This window comes from Arachis ipaensis, chromosome B9 (genome assembly GCF_059453495.1).
Source record: "Arachis ipaensis isolate K30076 ecotype BB chromosome B9, ASM5945349v1, whole genome shotgun sequence".
In the NCBI taxonomy this organism is placed as follows: domain Eukaryota; kingdom Viridiplantae; phylum Streptophyta; class Magnoliopsida; order Fabales; family Fabaceae; genus Arachis; species Arachis ipaensis.
In genome coordinates, this window is record NC_142444.1 from 160,012,786 (window position 1) to 160,034,150 (window position 21,365).

At 35.1% G+C, this 21,365-nt stretch overlaps 4 protein-coding genes and 1 non-coding gene across 17 annotated transcripts; 3 read left to right on the forward strand and 2 right to left on the reverse strand.

Annotated features, from left to right (window-relative positions):
- Positions 1 to 312: 312 nt before the first annotated feature.
- On the forward strand, positions 313 to 3,370 carry LOC107619083 (protein IQ-DOMAIN 23). 2 transcript variants are annotated; one of them, XM_016321291.3, is made up of 4 exons: positions 313 to 831; positions 2,207 to 2,413; positions 2,493 to 2,540; positions 2,627 to 3,370. In XM_016321291.3, the coding sequence occupies exons 1-4, from the start codon at positions 469 to 471 to the stop codon at positions 3,116 to 3,118; spliced, it is 1,110 nt and encodes a 369-aa protein (XP_016176777.1). In that variant the 5' UTR covers positions 313 to 468; the 3' UTR covers positions 3,119 to 3,370. The 2 variants fall into 2 exon arrangements, with proteins under 2 accessions (XP_016176777.1, XP_020966933.1); XM_021111274.2 differs by lacking the exon at positions 2,493 to 2,540 and having other exon boundaries at positions 320 to 831.
- A 1,715-nt stretch (positions 3,371 to 5,085) lies between these two features.
- Positions 5,086 to 5,442, reverse strand: LOC107616099 (Bifunctional inhibitor/lipid-transfer protein/seed storage 2S albumin superfamily protein). The gene has a single exon (XM_016318098.3). It carries the CDS (start codon positions 5,440 to 5,442, stop codon positions 5,086 to 5,088), a length of 357 nt encoding a protein of 118 aa, XP_016173584.1.
- A 263-nt stretch (positions 5,443 to 5,705) lies between these two features.
- On the forward strand, positions 5,706 to 5,779 carry TRNAV-AAC (transfer RNA valine (anticodon AAC)). Its single transcript has one exon. It is a non-coding gene; the product is annotated as a tRNA-Val (tRNA).
- A 325-nt stretch (positions 5,780 to 6,104) lies between these two features.
- On the reverse strand, positions 6,105 to 8,380 carry LOC107618818 (RHOMBOID-like protein 3). Its single transcript, XM_016320986.3, has 5 exons — positions 7,877 to 8,380; positions 7,113 to 7,276; positions 6,863 to 7,026; positions 6,522 to 6,772; positions 6,105 to 6,439 (listed from the first exon to the last, which is right to left on the reverse strand). Exons 1-5 carry the CDS (start codon positions 8,179 to 8,181, stop codon positions 6,325 to 6,327), a joined length of 999 nt encoding a protein of 332 aa, XP_016176472.1. The 5' UTR covers positions 8,182 to 8,380; the 3' UTR covers positions 6,105 to 6,324.
- A 6,815-nt stretch (positions 8,381 to 15,195) lies between these two features.
- On the forward strand, positions 15,196 to 21,064 carry LOC107618772 (homeobox-leucine zipper protein ANTHOCYANINLESS 2). 12 transcript variants are annotated; one of them, XM_021111278.2, is made up of 9 exons: positions 15,196 to 15,394; positions 16,879 to 17,093; positions 17,192 to 17,309; positions 17,406 to 18,095; positions 18,412 to 18,513; positions 18,607 to 18,819; positions 19,647 to 19,821; positions 19,910 to 20,277; positions 20,364 to 21,064. In XM_021111278.2, exons 2-9 carry the CDS (start codon positions 16,885 to 16,887, stop codon positions 20,724 to 20,726), a joined length of 2,238 nt encoding a protein of 745 aa, XP_020966937.1. In that variant the 5' UTR covers positions 15,196 to 15,394; positions 16,879 to 16,884; the 3' UTR covers positions 20,727 to 21,064. The 12 variants fall into 12 exon arrangements, with proteins under 12 accessions (XP_020966937.1, XP_016176406.1, XP_088356158.1 ...); XM_016320920.3 differs by having other exon boundaries at positions 15,268 to 15,394; positions 16,876 to 17,093; XM_088500032.1 differs by lacking the exon at positions 15,196 to 15,394 and adding an exon at positions 15,547 to 15,683 and having other exon boundaries at positions 16,876 to 17,093.
- The last annotated feature ends 301 nt before the right edge of the window (positions 21,065 to 21,365 follow it).

Genomic DNA, 21,365 nt, shown 5'->3' on the forward strand with positions numbered 1-21,365 from the left:
TGAGCAAAATAGTAAATACACGTAGACCTAGTATACATATGTATCGATTATTACATGTATACTAAAATCAGCCGTACATGGAGGAAACTCAGGTGCAGTCGATTTCACGTGAAGTTGATAGTTAAGAGTCGTTAAGTGAAAAATTAGTCAAATTAGTCAAACCATCTAACGGCTCTCAACTATCAACTTCACATGAAGTCGACTGCACCTGAATTTCTACTATCGTACATATATTTATAAATATATAAATACATTGATAGTTAATTTTAGTATATCAATAATATTTTTTAATATTTAATGTTGAGTTGAGTTGAGTTGAGTTGAGGTGTTCATTCTATAAGTGTCTTTATCTCTCTTACTTTCTCTCACTCATTTCTTCTTCTTCTTCTTTTTCTTGGATTACTTCATTTGAACCCAAAATCAAATAAACCACATAATCCTTTCTCGATCATGACTTGACACCGTAACATGGGCTTCTTCCGCCGACTTTTTGGCGCCAAAAAGAAACCCACCACACAAACCCCTGCCTCCAAACCGCCCAAGAGAAGATGGAGCTTCGCCAAACACCCTCCACAACCACAACCCCCCTCCTCCGCCCTCAACCACCACTATGACCCCTCCTCCTCCTCCTTAGACGCCAACAAGCATGCCATCGCCGTTGCAGCCGCCACTGCAGCCGTTGCAGAGGCCGCTCTCGCAGCCGCCCACGCCGCCGCCGAGGTTGTTCGCCTCACCAGCGCCGGAGCTCTCCCAACTACTCCTACCACTACCAGCAGGCCGAACGTTTCCTCCGCCGCCGTTAAGATACAATCGGCGTTTCGTGGTTACTTGGTATGTGAAAATTATAGTACTACTAGAACAATAAATCATTCTGTCGCTAGTTTTTGAAATTTGTTCACTGTTTCGCAACTAGTAATAGTAACTTAGTAAGTAATGCTTAATTTCCAACGATGATAGTCACTACTCACTAGCACTATTTTCTTTCTTTAATAATAAAATATTTTAATTTGCGCATGAAAGTGAAAACAACCTGTTCCGTGGACATACTGGCGTTGGTCCCCTTCCCTTCCAATACGAAAATGTTTGGTAACCAAAGAAAATCAGTCGTAAACAAGTCATAACTTTATTTAGCATTCATTAATTATTACGACAATTAATTAATGCTAAATAAAGCAAGTTGTAGTTTTTTTTTGTCAACCTAGTATTATCCCAAACGATTCTGGAAAGCGTGTATTTTGTCTGGCCTTTGGATTTTCAGTACTACTGTTTTCTGCTGACAACATATATACATTTTCCTTCATATTAGAGATTCTTTTTATTTTGTGCAGTAAATTGGTCCTTTTAGGAAATTTTCTTCTTTTTTTCGTATCAATATTGTTATGGGTCACTTGTCTTGTCTCTCTCCTTATGTTCTATATATTCTACCTTCTTGCATCTACTTTGGCTTTACATTGTTCATTGCTCATTCCACATTGATGCAGTAATACTATTCATATTTCATCAGCAAAACGCTATGTTGGGAAAAGGGAATGGCTTGAGAGTTACATTTACATATAAGAGGGTAAAACTAAAAAAGTAAAATTTGATAGTGGGTAACATGATTCAACTTTATTGTGGAAAGTGAGGGGTGGGTATGCTAGTATTTAGCATATAAAAAAGGCCCACATTTTTTGGTGACTTATGAAAGGATAGTTACCTTTGGAGGAAGGCAAAGAAGAATAGCCATTTCTACACCAAAAAGCAAGCTCAAAGCTCAGGAAAAAGGGGGGTTGTGGTAGCAGTGGCCCTGCGCCAACGAAGCTACTAAGTAAGTGCTTGTTGGTAGGGTTGCCTTGCCATTAAGGAGAGTGATGAACAAGTTGTTAACCACTTATTAATTAATTGGCTTTTTGAATAGGTCTGTATGGTATGTTTTCTGGTCAAACTCATTTTTCTTTGCATTGGACGGCCAAATTAATAAGGGGAAGAAGAAACTATTACATTCTTACCGTATTCTTTTGTGGAAAAAATTAAAAGGTGCTTTTCACCTTACTTTAATTTATGTTAAAAAGTTTCACGTGAATGAAGTAATGAATAAGTGTGGTTAAGGTCACTAACATGTAAGAATTAGGAAAAGAAAGAGAGACAGCAGGGGAGGGGTTGCATCATTTTCACCTTTCACTACCTTTCAACTAATAAAAAGGAATGTAATGTAATGATATTGAAGGCAAGGAGGGCATTGAGAGCGCTAAAAGCATTGGTGAAGTTGCAAGCATTGGTTAGGGGCCACATCGTGAGAAAGCAAACCGCAGATATGCTAAGGCGCATGCAAACATTGGTGCGACTCCAGGCCCAGGCACGTGCCACTCGCGTGTTCTCACATACTAATACCACTATGCACTCTTTCAAGCCTTCACTTTCCCATTATTACCCTGTAAGCTAATTAATAATTATCCATGCCATCAATGCTTTCTAATTCTTGTTTATAATAATATAATCTTGCTTCATTCAAGGTCCCTGAAGAATATAGTACTAAATTTGATGGATCTTCTATTTTGAAGGTATGAAATTCTAATTCTTCCTCATATTAATTATCTAAATGTTAGTAGTTATTAACACATAAATTTTCTTGTTGAACTGGTGGCAGAGATGTAGTTCCAATGCGAACTTCAGGGAGAGGGGGGCACGGTTTGGTTCGAGTTGGTTAGAGCGATGGATGAAAGAAAGAGAAAACAGAGATGAGGATGAGGAGAAGATGAGTGACAAGATTCTGGAAGTAGACACATGGAAACCGCCACTAAGGTCAATGAAAGGAAAAGAAGAAGTATGTTCAAGAACCGCCGATAACAGCCCGCAAACATTATTGTCTTCGTCATCATCTAGGAGGCAGGGTGGACCCTTTACGCCCACAAGGAGCGAGTGCTCCTTCCATGGCTATGCAGGGCACCCCAACTACATGTCCAACACGCACTCTTCTAGAGCTAAGGTTAGATCGCAGAGTGCACCAAGACAGAGACTTGATTATGATAGATACGGATACGCTTGTTCCAATAATACTCTTCTTCATTATCATTCACATTTGAGGAGTAAAGTGTCAAGTAGTCGTTTCAATAGAATTGGGGTTACCAATTTAAGGTGACATTGCTTGCATGCATGTCTTTGAATATATCCTTATGCACACTAAATAATAATATTCATTATCAATGCTTTTGTAACTTCTCATCAAGCTATATATAGTAACGGACTAAGCTGTCTTGTCTAGAACTATTCCTCTTAGCAAAAAGGTACATTGCTAGCTACTCTCCAATTCCATGTATAAATTCTTGCCTATATCGAGGGCTGAATCCTCAGTTTTCTATCTTTAGGTAAAGTTATCAAACTTTGTCTCCAACTTCTACAATAGTTTGTTCATAACATTACCTAGAGGATTTAAATCCATTAAAATCAATTATGTCATGTTTTTCTTGCTTCTTTAGTTCTTTTGATATTTTCCTTTGTATATTTATTTATCCACTGTGAATTCACGGAAGGTAGATAGCATGGTAGTAGCTTTCATTCTAGTTAGGCCCTTTCTGTGGTCCATATTATTCATTCAGGACATGCTAAGGGACAATGACTTTGTTGAACAACATGAACAATCACCAATCAAATAAAAACATACTATACTTCCAAATTAACCCTCTAAATTTTAATATTAAAATAACCATCCGTATACTAGTAAAATGAATATTCGATATATCTATTGTTTATATTGTTTAATATTTTCATTGTTTACTTATACTTTTCCTATTCAGAAACGGACGTGTGGAAACAAAAAGGACGAAATAATTCACAAATGAAGTGACATATGACACCATAAGTACTCAACCCCCCAAACCCAAAAAAACTGGGTTTTTGTGTTCAAGGTTTTTTTTTTTTTTTTCCCCTCGGGACAAGGTGAGGGAACTCTGGCCTTGGATCCTCCCAAATTGCTCATGTCAAATCTTATGTTCATGATAGGGGTACCCCTCTTATATATGTTTCATCTAACCCCACCTCTCTTTTATAGTGTATGATTTTTCATTAAATGACAACTTAGAATGCACTTTTCTTTTTACTTCTTTTGCAAGAGTGTGGTGCCTTGGTTCACATTATGCCAAAATCATTAACTTTAATCATTGATGTACAAGTTAAAGGAAAAAGAAAAAAAACAGCTTAAATTTGTTTGAATCAATATGGAATTGAACTGCTAATAAACTAATAGTTCAACAACCGAAAAAGATTGATAAGGAATTGGATTTGGATTTTCGTCTTGGCATAATCATTCTCTTTAGAAACATCTGGTGTTACTTGTTGGTATGTATGTTGGTAATAATAATGAATGAGTTGAATTGCCTTCACCTAGACATATGTAGTACCGTGAGAAAGAGCAGTATCATAGAATAGTACAGTTGGTGATAAATAATAATGCATACAATATATTATTATTAAAGTTGACACATCCTTACCCATAAAAAATGGTGTGACATATGCATGGGTGTGGGTACCAAACATTGAAAGCTTTCACTGCTGCATAGCTTAGTTTAATTAAGTGAGGTAGTAGGCACAATGGATGCATTTGGAGATGGTTGAGATCATTGCTCTACACACCCAACAACCACCAAACATAATTAATTACAAAACAGTGAACCATAGCCTTTGTCCTATTTTGTAGGATAAGTATCACTCAAGTGGTTAGTAGAGATTAGAACCAATCAAACTTGGTTAATTGCATGACTGAAATCAAACTTTAATTGCATTACATTACACTAATATAATGTACAATAATTAAAATCTAGTATCTGAAACCAAAACCAACACTTTATTATTGTTACATTCTGCATGACTGAAACTTTAAAAACTCCTCCAAGTCTGAACATTTTCTATTTTATTTGATCTGTTATAGATCCTTCAACAATTATTCCTAAATGTGTTAAATGAGCCTGCATAGTGAAAGAAAAGACTATTATCATAATTCATCATGAAAGAATTGCATTGTGCATTATGCATTATGACTATGCATGAAAATATTGCTAAAAGATTGTGAGTTTCACACCTACATCACATGCATGCATCTACAAGAGTTAATTAGAAACCGCAGTTTGTGTTAGGATCAATGGTGAAGCCCAAAGAGACACCACAGAGGCCCGGTAAGGTACCAATAGCAGTGGCATTTGGGTTATAGGTTTCAACGAGGCCCATTAAGCACCTACAAACAGATTGCCTATTGTCACCAGAGTTAGCATTAGCAATGATGTTCAATCCAGACATTGCATCACAACATGGTGTTCCTGGCATGGGGTCTGGCGAGCCATATGTGATGAATATGGAGCATGCTGAGAATAGCTGGTTCACTATTGGGCAATCTATGACTGCAGGTGCAAATGGGACATATGACATTAACATCACTGCCAAAAGTATTATCATTGCTTTGTAGCTTTCCATTTCTTTATTGTTATAAGGTTCAATCACAATCTGCTTCTTCAGTGGAATATTTCCAATACATCATAAAATTATATAGCCATGTATATACATGGGGGGAATGCTTGGTTGGTGTGCAATGTGTTGCTCGTGGTCTTAACATGAATTTTAAGTGAACTTTGAGGTATGCATGATGCAACTATTTCAAATTTTCAACATAATTTTTAACCATATGAGTTCTATTCATCTCTGTCAGTAAAATAATTAAACTGTGATAACAGCATCAAGGTGTCGTGGTGTAGTTGGTTATCACGTCAGTCTAACACACTGAAGGTCTCCGGTTCGAGTCCGGGCGACGCCATTGGTAGGATATTATTTTTTCTTTGTCTTTTGGGTTTTGAAACAGACAGTAGCACGAAACCTTTATGTTTAGAATTTAAGAAATGAGCAGTTATTATGGTGAGGTGTCCCATTCTTGGCACACTCACCCAATTGCGTTATCTACCTAATTTGCTTAGTTCTTAAAACATCTTCTTTTGGATGTTCATGACTTACCTTTCTTATGGGAATAGGACATTAGTATTTTCAGCCATGTTATTTAGTGATTGATTTTGAATTCATTAAATTAAAGTTTACTTGTTCTACACGTCAGGATAGAAATGGACCACAGGAAAGCTGTTCTGAGATGAGATGAAAAATGGATTCTAATAAAAATAAATTTATCTTTATGTATACTACATATATGTATTGAAAGAAAAAAAGAAGGCAGAGACAAATCCACACAAATACAACAAATTTTAGACGTCGAAAAACAAATAATTAAGAGAAGAGAAGGCAGTATCTAAGAGCTATGGGCTGTGACTATACATATGAGAAAAGAAAATTGGTAGCATTAACTAGTGTGTTTTAAGTGTCATTGCATTTCCATTTAGAAGTTGGAACGCATGTAAGGTAGTGGCACCAATGGCAGTGATCATATCCATTTTCACCCCGAAATAGCATCACCAATGCAATTGATAACCTGAAATCAAGCAAATGATTCATTATAGTTTTATCATAAAAAGAGAACAAATTAAAATGAAGGAAGGAACTTAATTACTTACCCAGCAATCAAGAGAAGGAGGGAGAGTATCCATAGAACATACTGGTAAGCCTTGTACTTGGACTTGAGGCGAACACCCGCCGGAAGATGACGCTGCTCTAACCAACCAAACTGAGGACGGGGCAGCAAAATGAAACCGAGAAGGAATCCGGTAAGGAATCCTCCGATGTGAGCGAAATTATCAACGTGGGGCAAAATGCCAAGGGCAAGGTTGATGACAATGATAACCAAAAGTGTGATCAAAGCCATTGCCTTCAAATTTGCAACAATATGGGAGTCAGAGTCAATAATTAATGGAATCTCAAATCTTTAATCTCAAATTAGCATGATGAAGACTCTCACTTTATTTGAATAGATGGTCCAGTTTGTGAAAAGTTCCGAAAGCATTGCTCCAAGTAGTCCAAAGAGAGCACCAGATGCACCAACAGAAATGTTGTTTCTAATGAACAGAGTAGACAGCACACTCCCCCCAAATCCAGACACTAGATATATGATTCCTATTCTCACTGCCAGAAAGAGAAAGGTTTCCATGGATCAGATTGCAGCAAAAATAGCAAGTTTAAATGTTTCTCATTCTCACTAAATCACATACCAAATCCAAATTGCTGCTCAAGGCGAATACCAATGAAGACCAGACTCAACATGTTTGCTAGCAAATGAATAATTCCAGCATGTAACCAAATGCAAGTGACAAGTCTCCATGCCTGATGCTTATTCACAACATTATCCCACTCAAGACCTCCCATCTTTCTCAACCTTCAAACCACAGAAAAAGAAGTAAATTCAATTAGATCAACACCATCTCTAAATATAATGGTCATGATTATTGGCATCTTAAAACCTTTCTTTGTTTGGCATTTAAATAAGAAAGATACCGTTACCTGATTATACAATTATTATGCATATGCAAATTGCAGTTTAAAAAATATTAGTCCACATTGTTATGTCTGTGACATAATTATTTTACTTATTTGGCTTCCTTCCGTTATGCGACAACTTGCCTTTCTTTACTTTGCTTCATTTATTATTTATTTCTATAAACACCACTTGGCTTCCAATTTCAATTATGATTAAAAAAAAATTGCATCTCAGAAATATGAAATTGGGCAATCCAGCAGTGACATCAGAAAAACAACTACGAGACAATAGGAACTCCAATGTCTGAACTCTGAAATTTGAGAATCGATTCAAATCCCCCAAGTCTCAGAAATTAGAAATTTGAATAAAAACAGAAAGTATTCGACTTGAAATATATAAATTGATACTAATTGGAGGAAGTTACATGAGATAGAAACAAGTAGAGCAAGTGATTGAATATAAGCAAAAAAAAGAATGAAGGGAATTGAGAGGTGTTACGTTGAAGAAGAAGGGCCAAGCAGTGGATTCTCCCTAAGAGGCTGAAAAGAGAACCTGCCAAGGAACCTGGCGACACAATTACCCTGGAGTCCTATGTTGTTCTTGGGGCAATCGTTGATGTACATGGCAACGATGAAAACAGCAATATTTGCAACCACAAACATGGGCACAAGCCATGATGTCCAATGAGTCTCTGTATCATAAGCATATGAAGAAGAAGAAGAAACTGCTGCTGCTTGTGGTGGAGCTCTAGAAGTGTTCTTGGTTCCACCACTCTCAAGATCTCTCCCTCCCATACTACTCATATTCTCGAATCCAACACCAAGAATGAAGAATATGTGAACCCCTTTTATATGAAAGAGATGAAACACAAGAAGGTGCTACACAACTTGGATTCACTTCACTGCCGCGGTAACAATAAGAAACAACATTACTATGCTCCAACACGCTAAACGGTTCACCACGTGGCTGATTCTGATTGCTTCTAGTAGGATAGGATCTTACCTGAAGCTATTAGGCTACAGGAGACACAAAATCGTATTTGACAGAAAAGACATGGACAGAGATGATATGTTCAGAGACACTGAATTAATGTATTTTGTGTCTATCTTGATAGGAAGGACACGAAAACACTAACAAGAGACACAACTTAATTTTTATTTTTTCTTTTATTATTCTTGTTAATTTTTCATAATTATATTTTTTATTGTTATATTTTTCATCTCAAATTTTTTGAATAAAAAAAATGAGAATAAATTGAATTTTTATAATTTATTCTAGTTTATCACCAAACAGAATACAAAAATACAAAATTTTATATCGCTATCCATCATTATCTTGTCCGGTCTTATTCTCGGTGTTTTACCTTATCCTATTCTTAAAAACAAACGCTATATACGTATGTCGGTTTTCGCTTGCTCCTTTTTTATTAAATAATTGCTTCGCTATTATCTATCAATAAAAATCTTAACCCAAATTCGGGAGACACAATTAGAAAACGGATATTTTTCCTTTATAATGCTCCTCCACGTTTTCCTTTTGTGTAAAGTTTCGTAAATAATTGAAATTACACACCAACTAATTAACTCATTCACACGATTTTGTTTGCTCTTCTTTCTTGCAAGAAATTAAAACAAGTTACATTATTTGCTTCGAATTATATATGACGACTCTATTGCACTTAAAAGTGTAAAATCAAATTCATACCAAATTGAATAGGGCATAGATATATGAGCTTAGCTTGTTCAATTCTCTCTGAAAAATTGAAGTGAGGTAGATAAATCAATTTCAAATCTAATAACTACGTAACCGTTTTAATTGCATAACATATATCATCACATTCATTAAGAAACATGCATGTATATGTCATATCAACAATTCATTGTCCGAGAACGAACTTACAGAAATCAGAAATGTGATTCAGGGTTTTTCTGTATTATTATTATTCATGGAATTAATTACTAGTTGTAAACGTAAATAGTTAAATTAACTAAACAAAAAAAAATGGACTAATAGAGGAGTTGTATTTACATTCTCCTAGGAGGCTAGGACTCTGCCAACCACTATGACTTTGATAGTTTGATTATTGGTATATATTATTTAGCTTTCAAAAAGGTAGAATATTCCATTTGTATAAACAATAATCATAATATCTTAATATACTCTGCTTTCCACCCGTCCACACATCACACATTTTGTATGCGCGTTAACCCCAATTACAAACTAGAGGGCTTCATATATTTAGAAGCTTTAAAACGTTAATAATTACTTGTGAATATAATATGTACGAATATAATATGCAGTAGCGGAGCTAAATTGAGACAAGGGGGGCCATGGCCCCCCAAATTTTTATTAAAAAAATTAGTAGTACTTCTTTAAAAAAGAAAAAAAAATCCAGTTGGCTCAAATACTTTATTATGACTTAAAATACCAAAGTTCAATCTTCATCTTTATTCAATAAGTAATACTCCCTCTACCTTTGAGTTCAAATATAAAAAATTAGGTATTTTTTATTTATGTAATTTGATATTATTTTATATTTTACTGTTTATTTAATTTAATTTTTTATATGATAAAAAATATTAGAATATTCAATAAGTATTGATATTATTGTATTTGTATAAATTGATAAAAAAAATTCAATAAATATTATAAATTTTAATATTTGTTCTTCTAACTTCTTTTTTACATATTTTACAGGATATATATTCAAATTTTTATATAAAATAATCATGAAAAATTAAAGAATTGATACAATTTTTTAAGATGAAGGCTAATATTCAAGGAAAACATATAACTTTTATAATTTCAACACTTGTAGATAGTTCTTCTACTTTAATAAATCATGAAGAAAGTGAAATACAACCTTCAAAAGTTTAAAGAGTTGCATCTGATGAGTTTGACCTTAATTCTTTGGAACGAGACTTTGAAAAACGACTTTAAATTTGGCAATATCACCCAAATCAGAAAAATGAGGTTAGTCAAATTTATCTTCAACGGAGTTCATATCAAAAGCATCTTGACAAGTATCTTCTATCTGCCCCCAAAATTTTATTTCAAGATTCGCCACTGATAATATGTATCATGGATTATAATCAAGGTTAAATACAAACTATGAAGGAGTAATATTCTGAAATAGAGAGCAACAGCAAGGTATGTATTCGGTGGGTGGATGGATATGATGCAACGACAGCTGGATAATGCACACTAACACATATGACCATTTTTCTAGCAAGCTGTATCATATAAATTAAATATATGGTTATGGTTATTGGATATATATTAAAACCTATGCGTATACGCCAAATGAAACTAGTCTTATCATCGCGCACTCTCTTGGTTGGTTCTCACTTTCAGTTGGCATGCCCCTATTGCTTAATCCTCACTCTTATTTTGCCCCTCCTCCTTTTCTTTATTTTGTAATTATTCAATAAACTAATTAAGCATTTTAGGAATCATTTCTACTCGTTAAAATTTTCTTGTGTTTTAAATTATCAAGATATGAGTTCTGATCTAAATGATTAAATGTTGCTTATATCAACAATGTGTATATATATCACTCGGCGCGGGGACGGATCCAGAAATATTATTTTGGAGAAGCCAATAATATATATAATAATATTAAAAAATTATATAATGTAAAATATATTATAAAAATATATCGATATATAGAGAATATATTTTAAAGTACAAAAAATATGTATATACTTTTTATTAACGAAGTGGTCGATTCTTCGTATCATAAAATTTATCGATAATAGAATTTGTGTCAAATTTTTCAGTAATTTTCTTTTCAATATAATTAAAACACAATTAACAAGAAATTAACCTTTCATTTTATTTATGAGTTATTCTTCACAATATTCATCGCTGAAAAAGATCTCTCAGTTGTAATTGTTGAAACAAAGAGAATTAATACCAAATAAATCAAGAAAGACATTCACAAGAAGAACAAAAATCCACTTTATGAGATTTGAAAAATTTTATTTAATTAAAAAATATTAGTAATAATATCTTTTCAGATTTTTTTAATATTGTTACTTACTTTTTTAGATATTAGAAATCATTAATATTTAGGTTAGACTGTACTTTTATTTATATTAGACTAAATACTAAATAAATCAAAAAAATAAATCATACTTAATAACTTATTACTATTAATTTTTTTTAAAAAATTGGGAGTCGAGGCGTCCACTCGTCTCCCGTATGTCCGTCCCTGCTCGGTCCAAAATTACATTATTCATGATTTATTTTTAAGGCAAAAAATGACAATAAAGCTATGCCTTACAAAATTCTTTCCCTCCACACATTTCTAGATTTCACTTCGGGTCTAAGGATTAGTGAATCTTGACGTGATTCCTAACCTACTTCTACTATGGGAATATATATTGATATACGTCAAAGTAGACCTGTGTTGACTTCACTCCTGAGAAAGAGATAGAGAGAAGCAAGATGACAACTCTACAATATATGTTAGGATAAGAGAGATTCAAAAGACACAGCTTTCTTATTTTTGGTATATGTAGTTATTAATTGTTTGTATAGTCGTCAAAACCATGTTATTTAAGTGACTTAAGTCAAGCTAAGGAGTACCACCTTTGTTGAGTGGCAACAAATGGAAATTTTATGAATCATTCTTGCTCAACAATTAATTGATAGCTCCCTCTAATGAATAAAAATAAATAATAAAATTAATTGATAACTTATGGATGTCTATATGTAAATGAACTATTATAGTATTATTTGTACATAACAGTTGATACGATGTTTTCATAGAACGAGGTTGACATAAACTCTCCACAATCCACATATAATAAAGTAGTACATATAGACATCTTAATGATTGATGAACTCAAATAATCAAACGTAAAAAGTTAAAATTAACACTTAATCAAAAATAAAAATATACACATTAAATTCTTTTAAATTTTAGATAATAAATATTAAAATTAATTATTAATAAAAGATTATATTTTTTACATAAAAATAATTATTAAAAAAAATTATTATTTATTTTTTTAACTATGAAAATCTTGATTTTTTTCGTCGACGGAACTTTTGTTTTCTATAAAAAAATTTTGTAGAAATAATATAATTCTATAAATCTTTTATGTCATCATTTATAATGTTAACACATAAACAATATAATTTTAAAAGATTTATATTTTTATAATGTTACTGGTTAATATCTAATTATATGCTAACAAATACAATAGAATCAATAATTCTGCCTTCTTCTAATCTGTAGGTGAGAAGTCAATTTTGAGGAGTATGGGTTTGTGGAAAGTCGTTGAATTAACTTTTGTGATGTGGTGAGCATAATATAAGCAAGGCTAAGGTGGTGGCTAATTCTCCTACCCTGCATTGCGGCGCCAATAAAGAAAATAATAAGCACACAGATCCACAAGCAACTATATATAAAAGTGAAAATTCAGATGTAGTCAACTTCACGTAAAGTTGATAACTGAGAGCCGTTAGATGATTTGACTAAATTTTCATCTAACGGCTCCCCACTACCAACTTCAGGTAAAGTCGACTGTACCCGAGTTTCTGAATTTCTACCATATATAAAACATTTCAAAACGGATAACAGACGAAAGAAAAAGGTGGTCATACTTTTAGGTTTGCCCAAGAATAAAAGGTTTTTCCTTACATACACACATTACACTACTATTACTGTTGTTATGAAGTCATAATGACATTAATATTCTGTGTCCAAACTGAAAGGAACACCACTCATTTCAATTGATTGCCATATATAGTTATATACAGAGACACATCAGACTCAGAGTACATTCTTTTTAACAGGGTTAGGCCCTTAATTTGCTAACTACTCCAACGACCAACCTTTTCCAATATAGTGCTCCCAAGGATAGTTAGTGCCTATGGAAAGGAAAGGAGAGAAAGTGAGAAAGTGAGAAACTTCAGACAACTGGCCCAAGAAGGCCCAAACTCAATGCAGGCTACGATCCAAGTTATGGTCCCTCACGCCTCATTTTTTTTTTTATTTAACTCTTATTGATGGCCTTTTTGACATAACCCACGGTAGTTTCTGTTAATTAGTGTGGGCCTTGGCCTCGTTTACGAAACAATAACAATTGCAAAAAAGATCAGCTTATGATTGGGTTGCTGACAAACCCATACCCTTTGAACGAGCATCCATTCATTTTGATGTTCCAAGCTGGAAGTTGCTGGAAAGTTTAAGGAGTTTCCCTTCTGTAATGCTAACTAAATAATCTCACTCGGGTAGGTGTTAGTTAACTTAGTCTACGGACACGTCATCTAACAGAAATAGAAGTTGGTTAGTTGCTAACTACTACTAGCTCCATTAGTTTCTAAACTACTAACTGCATCACAAGCTGACTCAGCTTCTTCTTCTAATAAGATAAACTCTATTCATATAAATAACAAAAAATAATACTGACATAATAATCTTAACCAGACAAAATATGTTTCAAGTTCGGATTAGGTTTTGCACACCCCTCCTCTCTATTCGGTGTACCACATACAATAAAATCGTAGCACCAGCTGTATTTTGGAAATATATTCGTTCGTTCATTCAATTTCATTAAAATGAAGAAACAATAATAAGCATACTATGTATAGACAGATATTTATATTTTTCAATGGTATGATAATCGTGTGTCATTTTTTTTTATCATATCTTATGACATGATAGCCTTTTAATCGCGATGCAAATCATAAAACAGTGCAATTATGGTAACTTCCGAGTTGTAATATTTGATCATATCACGTAATAATATCCATGAGTTAAGAGAAGTGTTTGGCTTTGTAAATAATTTCGCAAGTCAATTTGATTTTTGTTGTTAAACTTGATTTTCAAGCAGTGGTTTAAAACATGTGCAAAGTAAGCTGAAAACGGAATAGGAAACACAAGATGATATTATTGATCTTGTTTCCTTTTCACGCTCAACGTTAAATACAGTAAGAAGGATTAAAATTCATACCATAAAATATGTTGCATACAAATGAGATTTTTATCATCAAGTGAATGATAATATTTTACTGATTTGTAGTTCAATGAATAAAATAAATAGAATATTAAATTAAAAGAAATAACAGTTGGATTTGGCACACACAGAATCCAATCCAATCAGTTATTAAATCATACATGGCCGACGCCACTCACTTCTCAGTCTCTCTTATCTGTCTCCATCGCAAACAAGCCACGTAATACACCTCTCATCCAAACACGGCCTTAACATTGTCGAAATGACAATAATATCCCCGTGTTAAGGTGGTCCGGCACACACCAAATACACCGCCTTTTAAATAGACAAAGGCGTGTGGTTGCAGAAGTAAACACCAAATGAAGGAGCGTGTTGACACGCGATCCAAGTTGAAGTTGGGATTGTTGGCGGAAATCTCGATCTCACCCTTGTCCTAGCATGGACCCCACACCGCTTCTATACTCTGTCTATATTTTTTCTCTCTCAGTGGAGAGAGAAACACACTCCCTCTAACAAAAATAATATTTTTTAAATAAAAAAGTATAAAATATTAACAGATTATCTGTCAACTTATTGTTAACAATAATTAATTATTATATTTTAAATATATATATAAAAAGATGTATTCAAAAAATATTTTTATAAAAATATTTTTATTAGACTCAATCACAAAAAAAATATTTTTATTAGACACATTCATAAAATACTTCTATTAAACACAATTATAAATAAGAGTTGTCAGAAATATTGTTGATAACGTGATGAAATTGTTTTTAAATATATATATAGAGAGAGAAAGAGAGTCCTAGCTAGATACTAGTCGAAAGTGTAGACCACAGAGAGATAAAAAAAAATAAAATATTAAAAAAAGGGAGAAAAAGTGCATGAGGGAGATGAGATGAAGAAACAGCCATTGGAGAGGCTTCGGATTCAGAATGGGTTTTGTTCAAAGCAGAAAAATAATTTGAGTTAGGAACAAAACAAAACAAAACAAAACAAGTAGAGGAAGCAACATTGACTTTCTGATTATCTCAGACTCAGAGTCACCGTAAGTCAGCTCCGCCATTTTCGTTTTTTATTGCTATCAAAATCTAGGCATGGACACATGTGTATGTCAATATATATAATATTATTATTTTTTTAATATTATATAGTGGTAAAAATATACGTTTTTTGTCCTGTGTCCTTTTCTCTTCCGCAGATCCAAGAGAGAGAAAGTGTTGGAAGGATCTGTAAGAGGAAAATAAAAAAGTTAATAACTTTGTTAGATGTGGAACCCAGCAGTGGCTTAAGTTTTGGACCCTTTTTAACTTTTCACGCTGTCAAGTTAATAAAAGGTATCATTTTCCTCCGTACCAGGGTTGGTTTCTAACTTTCTATGCCATCTAACTCCATTCCCATTTCCCAGCTTTCTCACTTATATCAGTGTGTGTGGGGGTAGAGAGAGAATGGTGGGGATGGTTTTATGAGGTAACTATCTTTTGGCTTAGATTTGATATGATGCATTTGAAAAGTCAGGAGTGATGGTGTGTGAATATGACTATGACTATGAGATACATGTGAGATAAGGTCTTGTATTTTTTTGTTTATCTTGAAAATGATAAAATTGATAATCTCTTTGTTTTACATTCTCTTTTCCTATGCAGTGTATGTGTGTGTGTATAGGAGAAATAGGGATTCTTTCAAAATTCTCCTTTTCTGGGTCTCTTTCAGAATTCTCCAATACTGACAAAGTAAGCAGCAGTCCAAGTGTGAAATATAGGAAAACTAGGGATTCAACTTCATCCCCCACCACCCTTATTTGTCACTGTTTCTGTGGTCTCTCTTGCCACTGGGGTTGCAGACATGAGGAGCATGTGTCTGTGACCCTCCTTCCATCAGGGACGAAGGGACTTTCTTGTCCTCTTACTCTTTCCATCTGTTTCTAGAATAGACTTTCAGTTGATAGAGAGAGGGTGCAAAGTCTTCTATGGGGGTGTTGACAAGGAAACAACTTTTTACTTCTCTCCACTTTTCATCTATAAATAATTCAGCTCGATCCTGTTTCAAACTTCAAAAAGTCAATACCCAAGGAATCAAAAACTGTAAAGTTCCTTGGTAAAAGAGATAGAGACAAGTTTTTTAGGAGCAAAAAGAAAACTGGAGAACATAAGAATAAGCATCATAGTGATAGAGAGTACACGTTACTGAGAAAATTTTGGTATATAGGAGAGAAAAGAAAAAAGGTTCATCATCTTTTGGGGAACTTTTTTTTATGGGGTTTGAGGGTTCGATTAGCACCAACAGTGGGAACAGTAACAGAGCTGTGTTGAATGATATTTCCCAACCTATTCCCAGTTCATTGCAAAATCCATCTTCCTTCTCTTTCTCAGCTGTATGTCTCATTTTGCTTTTGGACTTCGTTATTGAGCATCTCATGTTATCATCCTTTACTTGTTCATTGATAATGAATCTTGACTTGTGCATCTTCATATTTATCCTTATTGAATTCTTCTTGTTGCTGCTGATGACTCTATTCTTATTCTGCAGCAGAGAAAAATGGAGGGTCATAGTGATATGGGTCTCATAGGGGAAAATTTTGACACCAGTTTGATTGGGAGGTTGAGAGATGATGAGTATGAGAGCAGGTCGGGAAGCGATAATTTTGAAGGCGCTTCCGGTGATGATCAGGATGCCGGTGATGACCAGCCACGGAGGAAGAAGAGATACCATAGACATACTCCTCACCAAATTCAAGAGCTTGAGACGTATGGATTTATGAAAAATTTCAGTTCGTTTTGTTATTTGTTTATTTGGGATGTGGAAACTGAGGTTGGTGTTTCTTTTGGTCTTAATGATTTTTCAGTTTCTTCAAAGAGTGTCCTCATCCTGATGAGAAACAAAGGTTGGATCTTAGTAAGAGGCTTGGCTTGGAGAATAAGCAAGTCAAATTCTGGTTTCAGAATAGGAGAACCCAAATGAAGGTGAATTTGAAAACAGCTGAATTATTATTGCACTCGTGTGTATTTTGTTGATCCAAGTTGAATATTGTGATTATTGAACTGCTTTTCCTGATTCAGACCCAATTGGAACGGCATGAGAACATAATGCTTAGACAGGAGAATGAGAAGCTCAGAGCTGAGAATAGTTTGATGAAGGAAGCCATGTCAAACCCAGTGTGTAACAACTGTGGTGGCCCAGCCATTCCTGGCCAAATTTCATTCGAGGAGCACCAGATTCGAATTGAAAATGCTCGACTGAGGGATGAATTGAACCGCATATGTGCCTTGGCAAACAAGTTCCTTGGCAAGCCAATCTCATCACTGACCAATCCCATGGCTCTCCCAACCTCAAATTCTGGTCTAGAACTCGGTATTGGAAGGAATGGGATTGGTGTTTCGAGCCCCTTTGGAGCTCCCTTGCAGATGGGACTTGATTTAGGAGATGGAGTATTAGGCACTCAACCAGCAATATCTGGAATGAAGTCACCATTGGGATTGATGGGAAATGATGTTCAGCTTGAGAGATCTATGGTTGTAGATGTTGCACTGGCTGCCATGGATGAATTGATTAAGATGGCTCAGGCAGATAGCCCTCTTTGGATTAAGGGCTTTGATGGTGAGAGGGAGGTACTGAATCATGAAGAGTATGCAAGGATGTTCAATCCTTGTATTGGTCCCAAACCTGCTGGTTATGTAACTGAAGCTACAAGAGAAACTGGGATAGTAATCATCAACAGTTTGGCCCTTGTGGAAACTTTGATGGATGCGGTATGATTACGATGCTTCACTTCTTAAGGCTTCAGTGAAGTTCAGTATTAATTCACAACTTAATAATAAACTTATAAATTGTGCCATATTCATTTTGAGTGATAAATCATAAAACTGTTAGTGGTAGCTTTTTGTGCTATTTGATATTTATCTTTTAGATTTACATAGAAGTCGGTAATATGGATCAATGCAATATTCTCTTAAAGGGGAAAAAATGATTTTGTGCAGTGGTTTCTTATGGCCCATGACTATTTATTAGTGTGAAATTATACGATTGGATAATATCTTATTCTTAATGGATTCTTTCTTTGAATAGAATCGATGGTTAGAGATGTTTCCATCAATGATTGCTAGAGCTGTCACCCTTGATGTTATATCTAATGGCATGGGTGGAACCAGAAATGGTGCTTTGCAACTGGTATGTTTCTCTTTCTTTATTTATGTTTTGCTTCATTCACTATGCCATCATAGTTGGCCGGAACTGAATAGTGAATACAATTATACACTTCAGATGCATTCGGAGATTCAATTACTTTCACCACTAGTCCCTATTCGTCAAGTGAGGTTCCTCCGGTTCTGTAAGCAGCATGCGGAAGGTGTTTGGGCTGTAGTCGACGTTTCTGTTGAGATTGGTCGCGATGCTGCGAATGCACAGCCATTCATGAGCTGTCGGAGGCTTCCTTCTGGCTGCGTTGTGCACGATATGCCCAATGGTTACTCCAAGGTAAGTGCTCATACAGATTCATTTTGGTTCTCTCTTTTTCTTTTATTTTTGTGGTTGGATATTATCATGTCATATCTTGACTTATATTCTAATTTGTCTATTTTCTCTCATTATAGTAGTACTGGAGCTTGCACTTGAATTAGATTTCTTCTTTTCTCTGTGCTACCAATAATTTGTACTGTTCTTTTGAGTTGCACCTTGCTTGGGAATATCTTTCGTACTGGGGAAGATGCTTCTCTATTAAAAATATAATAATATTTAAATTAAGGGTTGCTTATTGTCTGTACTTTCAATACTCTTAGAGACTAGTTAATCAAGGTTTATATGGTTTAGCCATAGAAGTTTGAAGCTTACTTCCAAAAATAATATTAAAAAGTGCCTAAAAATTTGAGAAGTCTTGGATTCTACAATCCATGTTTATATATATCAACTATACATTTGCTTCTTCTATATTCCAGTCTCTGCTATATAACCCAACATAATACTATTTCTTTACTTTGAACGAGACCTTAATGACCTGGATCCAGTCCTCTTCAATAATATAATGGAGACAGGTTTTAATAATATTAAGAAATTCCATAGTCTGCTAACTCTGTTGAGATTCACCTCTATCCATTTGACTTTGATGATCCTCCACCGGCTTCTATAATTGGGTATTAATTTATAATTATCCTAGGGCTTATGTCAACATTTCTTATGTAGTTAGTTAAGTGAGGAGTGAGGACTGTGTTATATTATTCCAACAAACTCCCTTTCAAAAAAAAGAAGGATCAAAGTCTTGTTTATGTTTTCCATTTCTGAGAGTACTGTATGAACTACTGTTGTAGGTTACTTGGGTTGAACATTGGCAGTACGATGATAGTGTGGTGCACCAACTGTATCGGCCATTGATCAATTCTGGCTTTGGATTTGGTGCTCATAGATGGATAGCCACCCTCCAGAGGCAATGTGAATGCTTGGCAATCCTCATGTCCTCATCCATCTCAAGCGACGATCACACAGGTATATATATACACATGCATGTTGATGTTGGTGTTTCTTCGAATGTATATCAAGTCATGCAAGCTAAGACTTGCTATTTGTTTTGCAGCATTAAGCCAGGCCGGCAGGAGAAGCATGTTGAAGCTGGCACAGCGCATGACCAGTAACTTCTGTTCTGGCGTCTGCGCCTCGTCGGCTCGCAAGTGGGACAGCCTTCACATTGGAACCTTGGATGATGACATGAGAGTAATGACGAGGAAGAATGTGGATGACCCTGGGGAGCCTCCAGGCATTGTCCTCAGTGCCGCCACTTCTGTTTGGGTGCCGGTGTCACGGCAAAGGCTGTTCGAGTTTCTGCGCGACGAACGGCTTAGAAGTGAGTGGGACATTCTGTCCAACGGTGGACCTATGCAGGAGATGGTCCACATTGCCAAAGGCCAAGGACATGGAAATTGTGTTTCTCTCTTACGTGCTAATGTAAGTTGCATTATTCTTTGAATAATCGAGAATGAAGCATGTCAAACTATCTAAATCTAACCAAAAATGTTGATTGATATTTGAAGGGTGTGAATGCGAATGATAGCAGCATGGTGATTCTGCAAGAGACATGGACAGATGCATCGTGCTCGGTGGTAGTATATGCACCGGTGGATGTGCCGTCGTTGAACGTGGTGATGAGCGGTGGTGATTCTGCATATGTTGCACTCTTGCCTTCGGGTTTTGCCATTCTCCCCGATGGTCATTCGTCGTCCGGCTCCAAGGGCGGCAGCAGCGACGACGGAGGGGGAAGCTTGCTGACGGTTGGATTCCAAATCTTGGTGAATAGCCTGCCAACAGCAAAGCTTACAGTGGAGTCGGTGGATACTGTGAATAACTTGATCTCATGCACCATTCACAAGATCAAAGCTGCACTCACACTTTCATAAACACTCATAACATTCTTTTTGTTTTGCTTGTTACGTTATTGTATAGAGATAGAGAGAGGTTGAGACTTGAGACAGAAAGGGTCGCGTAAGGAAAGGTTTCGAGTCAAGAACGAACCGCGAAAAAGGAACCGCAGCTACTTTTGTGGTGTTGGAGTTGGAGTCGCCGGTTCGGGTATTGACTCGTTGACCAGCGATTTCGTCTCGCCTCTATTTTATTTTATCCAACAAAACAAAACATGTGTTTGTTTCTTTTTGTTTTATTTCCATCCTAACACACTTGGCAACTTCCAAACTGCTCAACTATGTCTTTTTGAATGCATTTTTTGTTTTCTTTGATATTATTCTGCCTCTTATATCGTCTATTTTTTTGGGTTTAAGGTACCTAAATGTGTCTCCCATTTATAGAAAAGTCTTTAAGAAAGCATTGTTTTATATTTGTAGTCAAATATGTAATTACGAAAAACTATTAATAAATTATATTCCTTCTCTTTTATGGGAAAGATAGAATGTATGTCAAGTTGTTGATTGATTAAAATTTTTCTCAAAATGAAAATGTTATAAATAATTCGTTTATTTGGTACATTGTTTTTATACAGGTGGAAACTCAGGTACAGTCGACTTCACAAGAAATTGATACCT

Excerpts from the sequence above, each read along its gene's own strand:
- LOC107618818 (XM_016320986.3), bottom strand. The coding sequence starts at position 8,181 with ATGAGTAGTATGGGAGGGAGAGATCTTGAGAGTGGTGGAACCAAGAAC. Across the intron at positions 7,277-7,876 it reads CTTGGCCCTTCTTCTTCAAC|GTTGAGAAAGATGGGAGGTC; the intron begins GTAACACCTCTC and ends TGTGGTTTGAAG. Across the intron at positions 7,027-7,112 it reads TGAGCAGCAATTTGGATTTG|TGAGAATAGGAATCATATAT; the intron begins GTATGTGATTTA and ends TCTTTCTGGCAG.
- LOC107616099 (XM_016318098.3), bottom strand. The coding sequence starts at position 5,442 with ATGGAAAGCTACAAAGCAATGATAATACTTTTGGCAGTGATGTTAATG.
- LOC107618772 (XM_016320914.3), top strand. The coding sequence starts at position 16,601 with ATGGGGTTTGAGGGTTCGATTAGCACCAACAGTGGGAACAGTAACAGA. Across the intron at positions 18,514-18,606 it reads GAAATGGTGCTTTGCAACTG|ATGCATTCGGAGATTCAATT; the intron begins GTATGTTTCTCT and ends TATACACTTCAG. Across the intron at positions 18,820-19,646 it reads TGCCCAATGGTTACTCCAAG|GTTACTTGGGTTGAACATTG; the intron begins GTAAGTGCTCAT and ends CTACTGTTGTAG.
- LOC107619083 (XM_016321291.3), top strand. The coding sequence starts at position 469 with ATGGGCTTCTTCCGCCGACTTTTTGGCGCCAAAAAGAAACCCACCACA. Across the intron at positions 832-2,206 it reads CGGCGTTTCGTGGTTACTTG|GCAAGGAGGGCATTGAGAGC; the intron begins GTATGTGAAAAT and ends ATGATATTGAAG. Across the intron at positions 2,541-2,626 it reads ATGGATCTTCTATTTTGAAG|AGATGTAGTTCCAATGCGAA; the intron begins GTATGAAATTCT and ends AACTGGTGGCAG.